At 44.0% G+C, this 8,441-nt stretch overlaps 1 protein-coding gene and 1 pseudogene across 1 annotated transcript in view; both read right to left on the bottom strand.

Moving 5' to 3' along the window:
• Cmtm4 (CKLF like MARVEL transmembrane domain containing 4) overlaps positions 1–8,441 on the bottom strand; it is a 27,877-nt gene that overhangs the window by 11,538 nt on the left and 7,898 nt on the right. Inside the window, exon 2 of the mRNA XM_008846281.2 lies at positions 2,340–2,516. Coding sequence (XP_008844503.1) covers positions 2,340–2,516 — 177 coding nt within the window. The remainder of the gene's footprint in view (positions 1–2,339; positions 2,517–8,441) is intronic.
• Positions 6,689–6,740, bottom strand: LOC115072571 (annotated as a pseudogene).

Genomic DNA, 8,441 nt, shown 5'->3' with positions numbered 1-8,441 from the left:
TGTGGGGGCTGGAGAGATGGCTCAGTGGTTAAGAACACTGGCTGTTCTTGCAGAAGACCCAGGCTCAAATTCCAGCACCCACATGGCAGCTAACAACTGTCCTTAACTCCAGTTCTAGGGGATCTGACACCCTCTTCTGACCTCCACAGCCAACACAGGTGCACCTACATTCAGACAGTACATGCATACACATAAAAAATTTTTTAAAAAGCCAGGTGTGGTGGCACATGCCTGTAGTCTCAGCACTTGGGAAGCATAGGCAGGTGGATCTCTGTGAGTTCAAGGCCAGCCTGGTCTACATAGTGAGTTCCAGGACAGCTGGGGCTACAGGGAAACCCTGTCTCAAAAAGACCAAAAAAAAAAATTTTCTTTCACGATTTCCTACCATGTTATCAGGCATACCAACAACTGCTACTACAAGTACATCTCTGCCTCCTTCCTCCACTGTAAGAAATGCACTTGATTCAAGAATGAGCTTAAAAAGCCAGGCATGGTGGTGCATGCCTGTAATCTCAATACTTGAGAGCTAGAGGCAGAAGATTAGGAGTTTAAGATCATCCTTGGCTACAGAGTAAGTTTGAGGCCAGCCTGGGATATATGAGATTCTGTCTCAAAAAATAAATAAAATAACAAAATAAATAAATAAAATAAAACCTATCATTACATTTCCCTCCACATTCAATTCTACAACAAAACCAGCTGAGTTTTCAACTGACATTAACTTTTCCAGATCTAACTCCTTTTGGTATTCCCACCACCCCCTGCACCAAAAGAGGGTTCTATTAGGACAACACAGGAAACACTTCATAAGAAAGGCTATCTCTTCACATCCCATGGGGCTACCATTTCTCCTGGTGCCCATAGGAACCAAACACCAGTCAGAAAGAGGCAGAGCCACACTTGGCTTCGTGTGTGGCTCTAGTCACCAGGGCAAGGCTATGGGGGCTGCAGCCCAGGATGAGGGCAGGTAGTCTGCAGCACTCTCCTGTCCTCCAGCAGCTGGGGTGCTGGTAGATTCTCTCACAAACAGAGAGACAGGTCCCTGTGTTCCAGAGCATCATCCTCAGTGAGTCCCTTTGCCATTCCACATGCTTATTTACAAAGAAACAGTAAGAAATCGTATGATATTAAAATTCCTTTCTTATTCAAGGAGAAGAGTTCAGAAAGGGAGCATAAGACTGACCAGCTCTAAACATCCCAGGTCAACTGACAAGTGTCTAAACGGGTGGAGAACCCAAACCACTGAGATAGGAAGGACTCATCTCGCTGCAGCCCTCTGGTCAAATCTGAAATCCCCCAGCTGTTTCCAATTTAATAACACCTTTCAGAGTTTTGAGTTATTGGCATTTTCACTTACACTGTCAATTCTTCCAAATTTTTTTTTTTTTTTTTTTGCTTGTTTTTTTGAAACAAAGTGTCCCTATGTAACTGTGGTGAGCCTATAATTCCTGGTGTAAACCAGGCCGGCACTGAATTTACATTGCTCCTCCTGCCTCTGCTTCCCAAGTTCTAGAATTACAGGAGCCAGCCATGCACACCACCAGGATCAATATTTTTATAAATGGCATTTAGGTCTAGTCTGAAAAATATGCAAATGTATTAATTCTGTTTTCTTTCTCATATTCTGCAAATGCCAACATGGTTAGTCTTCTCAGATGACTGTAAAATAGAAATAACATCTTAGAAAGGGCCAACAATTTCATTGTTTCTACCATTAGTTAAGATACAATTTATTAGCTGGGCGTGGTGGTGCACACCTTTAGTCCCAGCACTCGGGAGGCAGAGGCAGGCGGATCTCTATGAGTTCAAGGCCAGCCTTACATAGGTTTGCATAGTGAGTTCCAGGACAGCTGGGGCTACAGGGAGACCCTGTCTCAAAAAGACCAAAAAAAAAAAAAAAGATACAATTTACTGGGCTGGAGAGATGGCTCAGCGGTTAAGAACACTGACTGTTCTTGCAGAAGACCCGAGTTCAAACCCCAGTGCTCACATGGCAGCTAACAACTGTAACTCCAGTTCCAGGGGATCTAATAATCTCTTCTGTCCTCCTCTGGCAATGCACGACACGGGTGCACTTAACTACATCCAGGCAATACATGCATACACATAAAATAAAAATAATAAATAAAAATTTTAAAAATAATATAATTTTTTAAAAAGGTACAATTTACTTTTGTAGTTTTACTCAACCCAGAAAAGAAATTTAAACTTCATAGCTGAATTATAAGGGAATTTTTAAGTATCAAAATGAACTAGAACCAAACATGATGGAGAGATTGTAACTTTCCCTAAGAGCCAACAGGAGATGACTCACAACCAGAGGGGTGACATATACTCACTGTCAGGTTCCAGTTGATCTGGGGGATCCTCATATGAAGGTTGAGGCTGAACAGAATCAGCAAGACTCCGGTCACCACAAATGCACTGCAGCTTACAAACTCAAAAAAATAGAGGCCTTCACATGGGGAGCACTCCATGATGGTCTCAATGCAGATGAATGCAATCAGGGCCAAGATCTAGGAAGAAAATTGGAAACATACATGCATGTGTATATTTAGTATACCATCTGTGGACATACATGCCTACTATGTTTAAATAAAATTGAACAACACACAGCCTGCAGAGTTCTATGTAGACAGCAGTGTAACTGTCCAAAGTATGGCCTGCTTCAGTCCATGGGTAGGAACAGGTAGAGGGGTGGGAGGGAAAGGATGAAATCAGCAGAGGCCCACCACTACACTGAAATCAGCCAGGTAGGGCATGGCCTGGGTGGGAACCCCAGGCCCTTGGCACCTCTGGAAGGAGGAAGAAAGAACCATCTCTGCCCTGTTCCTTCCTCCTCTGAGGTCCCTAAAAAGAAGTGGTCCATCTCAATGAATTTACATGCTTTTGGAAAGTGTTCTCCTGGGCTGGTTAGTTAAGGAAAAAAATTTTTAAATCTTACAGTAGAATCAATTGCTTTCTGAGGAAGACCAAAGTAACGTTCTAGCAGTGTGTCCTAAGTTTGATCATAAAACCAAAAAGAAGCCAGGCATGGTGGTACCTGCCTTTACTCTCAGCACCTAGGAGGCAGAGGCAGGTGGATCTCTGTGAGTTCAAGTCCAGCCTGGTCTACACAGCAAGTTCCAGGTCAGCTGGGGCTACAGGGAGACCCTGTCTCAAAAAGACAAAATAAAACAAAACAAAAAAACAAAGAAATATCAGTGGACATGATCAAGTGAACATTTAGAGGTGGGTTCAGAAGAAGCCCAAAGCTGCAATAAATGGCCTGCTGAGCAAGGGTGGTCTCGAGCCTGATCAAGCCTCACCTCACAGAGCTCCCCTTATAAAGCCTATACCACATCCACCTCCCTCCCCACTGAGACACAGGTCAAGAAAGCAAAGGCAGGCAGTTCTGAGGTCACCAGAGCCAGCAGCCCAGAGTCCCTGGGATGGTGCAAAATGCAGAAGCTCTGCCTCAGTTCCTGGCCCTGCAGAATCAGAACCTGCTTTCTACAGGGGCAAAGGTGACTCTGGAGCCCTTCCTTCCTCTAGAAGTCTTGCTCACACCTTTCAACCCACCAGTCAATGCTTCTTCCCTAGGGCCTCCCTAGTTGTTTCTCCCTGCCAGATGTGATTCTTTCCCACTCTTACAGTGTTGCTCTCCATCTCCTGGGTGTTTGGCAGCAGGGCCAGCCATCTCCCCCTACCACAGCACCAAGCTCTGTTATATGTACGGAACCATTACTGTAGAGCCACTATAGCCTCACACCCACCCTTCTGAACTTATCAGGCTCTCCACCTTCCTACTGCCAATACAGCACACCTTTGTTTGCTTTTCTATTCCAAGTCAACACATAAGATATGGATCTTGTTGGTCAAAGGACACAAAATTTCAGCCAGTAAAGAATTAGCTCTGATCTACTGAGCAACATGATGACTATAGTGTTTACAAGAGTGTTTATTTATATTTTGAAAACAGCTAAGAGAACAGGGTTTTTTTCTCTTTGGTAGAAAAAGTGAAACACTGGGTGTGCCCATTACCCTGCTTGAGACATTCCACAATGTACACTATAAATAGATACAAGTTTTATTTATCCAACAGAAAATGAAACAAAATATACCAGTCGTGATATGGAGGCAAGCAGATCTCTGTGAGACCAAGGCCAGCCTGATCTACATAGCAACTTCCAGGCCGGCTGGGGCTACAGGAAGACTCTGTCTCAAAAAGGACCCATCAAAATTTTTTTTAAAAAATGAAACAAGGGGGCTGGAGAGATGGCTCAGCGGTTAAGAACACTGGCTGTTCTTGCAGAGGACCTGGGTTCAAACCTCAGCACCCACATGGCAGCTAACAACTGTCTGTAACACCAATCCCAGGGGACCCAACAGCCTCTTCTGTCCTCTGTGGGCATTGCACGACACGGGTGCACTCACCTACATGCAGGTAATACACACATACACATAGAAGTAATAAAATATTTAAGAAAAAAAATGAAACAAAAGTTATGAGTCTCTAAGCACACATTTTGTGCTTTCCTAATGAGTCACCTCATAATTCTCACAGAACCATAGACCTAAATTCTCCATCTGAATGATATGCCTAACTTGCAATCAATTTACAAAAGAAACAGTTCATATAAGGGAAACTCCAAAACTTTTTCTTTTTTCACCCCTGTAATCGGATCTACTAATCTTGGGCAAGAAATAACACACTGTGCTGATGAGTTACAAATGTTTCTGGTATGCTAACTTCAACCACATTTGTGTGGAAAGGTAACACCTACATTCTTAAATGTTAAAATAAAAATGGCTCAAAAATATGTAAATGTAACAGGCCACTCATAACGACAAGTGAACAAAATAGACAACAATCCCTGCTCCCTAGCTCATAGCCTAATTAATAAGTTTTTAAAGGTTAAAAAAAAAGTAGGCAAGTTATGATAAGAACAACAGGGACAGATTAAAGCAGGGAGGTAGCATGAAGCTGTAGGGTGGCCTTGGGAGGCCTGGCTGCCAAGCAGGTGGCAGTGGCAGGAAGGGGGAGGCTGTCAGGAGGAGGGGTGGTGTGAGGTGAGGGCAGCTGCAAGAGTCTCTAGGGCTGCAGCACTGAGTACCAGGAGACTCCCTTGTGCACAGACAGGATATGGGAGAGGCCATGTGCACAGAACCTGAGGTGTGGGAAGGACCTAGGCAAAGGCTGGAGAACAGTTGGAGGGAGGGTCTCTACAATACTCCAGACGGGAGAATGATATTAGACTAGGAGGCAACAGTCCAGATGGTGAGCAGGGGTGAATTCTGGCATAGATTGGGGGCAGAGCCTATAGCATTTGCTGGCAGATGAGACCTGAGAAGGGAGAAATTTTGATTCTAAAGCTTTTGCCTGATTGTAATGCTGGAGGAATGGCACTGCCATACTGAGATGGGAAAGCCACTGGGAGGAGACTGGAGGGTGAGGTCAGGAGCTTGTTTGGAACATGCTAAGGCTGAAATGGCCCCTAGGCTTCGAGTCCCGTAGTTTATTAGATATGTGCATTTTAGGTTTGAAGGAGAGGCTGGGATGGAGCCTCACTACCTATGGAGCAAGGACAGGAAAAAAAGAAGGCCTAGGGTTAGGCCTGGGCACTCCTACACATCCATGATAGAAGTCAGTTGTTCTAGGTTTAGCTCTCAGGTTGCCAGTGGTCACTGGGCATGTGGGATCCAACCTCCGAACTGGCCCCAATCATCCATGCCTCCTACAGGGCTGAAAAGTCACTGTGGAGTCTTCCCTGCTCTCACTTTGGGGTAACTCCTTCTGGGGGCAATGAGCTGCCATATCATGAGGACACTTAAAGAGCCCTGTGGAAAAGCAAGTGCCCAAGAACTAAAGCCTCCTGCCCACAGCCAGATGAACAAGCCATCTTGGAAGAAGGTTCCCCTACCCCAGGAGAGCCATTAGATGACACAGTCCCAGCCAATGTCCTGACTAGAACACCACAAGAACCACACCTAAGCCACTCTAGAACTCTGGATCCCCAGAAGCTGAAGGAAAACAAGACTACTGTTTTAAGCCACCAAGTTTGGGGGCAATTAGTTGCCATCAATAGATAACACATGTGGGGGGGGCTCATTCATATAATAACTACTAGATCAAAGAGTACCTGCTACTCACTAGCTACCAAGAATCATGCACTATATAGGCATTCCTCATTGTTACCACTAGCCCAAGCCTGTGGCATAGGCATTAGCCCCATTTTATAGATAAGGAAACTGAAGTCCTATCGGGCAGACAGGGAACAGGAGGCAGGGCCAGGATGTCATAGCCAAGACTGGATCCCCAGTCTCTAGTTATCACTGCCTCCCTCTACCACATCCTATTAGTTCCTTGTCTATAGAGCAGCACCTGCCTGCTTTGCATGCCTCAAATTGTGTTCCAAATACAACAACAAAAAAGGTCTGTAAACAATAATATACCACATACAAAATAAAGAAAAATGTAATGGGGCTAGAGAGATGTCTCAATGATTAAGAGCACTTACTGCTCTTGCAGAGGTCCCAGGTTCAGTTCCCAGCACCCACATCAAGTGGTTCACAACCACCTGTAACTCCAGCTCCAGGGATCTGATGCCCTCTGGCCTCTGATGGCGACTGCACACAATTGGTGCACATAAACTCACAGGGGCACACACACATACTTATGATTTTTTTTTGTTTTTTTTTATTTTTTTGCTAATCTTCTCTGTATCGTTCCAATTTTAGTATATGTGCTGCCGAAGCACGATTTTTTAAAGTTATAATCTATATATTAGTAATTTTTGTTTCAGAAAACATGTATTATACATCTTGTTTTTTAGCCTACTTTTAAATAAAGGGAAATACATGTTATTTTTAATGACTACATAGTATTTGCATGTAAAGATAAATAAATGTGCATATCCATACACACCATAATTTAAACAATCCCTAATGATGCTATTTAGATGTTTCTAATAAGCACCTTTGAAGTAAACCCATCTATTAACCAACAAGAAGAAAGGACCGACTCAGCTGGTTGTGTTGGGAGCCCCCAACGTCAAGACAACCGAGTAATCAATCAAGTCAATTAAGTCATTTGATTTACAGCAACTTTGCAGAAAACAAAAAAGTAAAAACTGTCAACAGGTTTGAGAAGATATGAGGAAAGCTACTGCATTTGCTACTCAGGAGGACCTGGGTGTCCTTGAAGAGCCCTTTCCATGTAGGACCTACCAGCTGACACAGTATTTTCAGAGTTGATATGTAAGTTCATATGACAAGGCTGTTAGGTTTCCACCTGTGGCTGTGACTAACAACATCAAAACAGAGGAAGAGAAAGGGAAGGTCTAGTTGGCCAAATTATTATATTAATAATACTTTCCAAATAGTCAGAAAACCCTATGTTAACCACTGACTGAATAAGGCCTCTCTGGAGACCATGCTGTGAAGAGTCTTCACAAAGTTACCCAGTTCTCTGCTGTGCAGGCACATGGTGGGGCTGAAGATCTATGCTGTGAGACTTTCTAGAGGTGGGTTTATTTTAGAAGATGAATATGATGCTTCAGGGCTCCTCACTTGCATCAGTTCCCTGCAAAATCCCGGAAAGGATTCCAGCAATGTGCTCACATGGTTGTTTTTGCAAAGCCTACAAAAAGCAAGCTATTTTAACAGCAATCAGCTCAGACCACCACCTCCTTCCACTCCACTTCTGCTCCTCCTGGCAAGTTATGATGGAAAAGCAACAGGCATTCTGGGGATTCAGCTAATTGGAAGCTAAGTGAAGAATGCATTAAATGTGGGGTTAGCTGTGTCTTTCACAAGTGGTCAAGTTCCTGTAGCCTTACCAGTACAGAAATGGCTTCCAGCATCTACTACACTGACTGACCTGATACTGTGGCAGAGACAGGCCCCCCAAATTCATGAGATAAATGTGCCCTATAATGCCAACTAGAAGCAGGTGAGGGGTGGGGAAGAAACGGGGTTTAGTCTCATGGCACCAGCAGCAGGCTATTGGGGGATCCTTCGGCTCTCGTGCATTAGATTAAGAGAAGAAATGCAATGCATACCACCAGGACTATGCTCAGTATCTTCTCCCCTTTTGGGTGGAAACCACACGGAACAGAACGTCCTCCAGGGTTTGTGCATACTGACTATATAGCAATAATGTTCAATACAATAGAGTGGCAATCTACATAATAAGCCCAAGTTTCAAATTGATTTTGTATATTTTTTAAAAATTATCAATCATGCTGGGCATGGTGGCATACAATAGAGTGGCAATCTACATAATAAGCCCAAGTTTCAAATTGATTTTGTATATTTTTTAAAAATTATCAATCATGCTGGGCATGGTGGCGCACGCCTTTAATCCCAGCACTTGGGAGGCAGGTGGATCTTTGTGAGTTCGAGGCCAGCCTGGTCTACATAGTGAGCTCCAGGCCAGCTGGGGCTACAGGGAAACCCTA

This window comes from Nannospalax galili, unplaced genomic scaffold, assembly GCF_000622305.1.
Source record: "Nannospalax galili isolate Female #2095 unplaced genomic scaffold, S.galili_v1.0 scaffold2103, whole genome shotgun sequence".
Lineage (NCBI taxonomy): Eukaryota > Metazoa > Chordata > Mammalia > Rodentia > Spalacidae > Nannospalax > Nannospalax galili.
The sequence above is the reverse complement of the archived record's forward strand: the minus strand, read 5'-3'. Positions and strand labels throughout refer to the sequence as shown.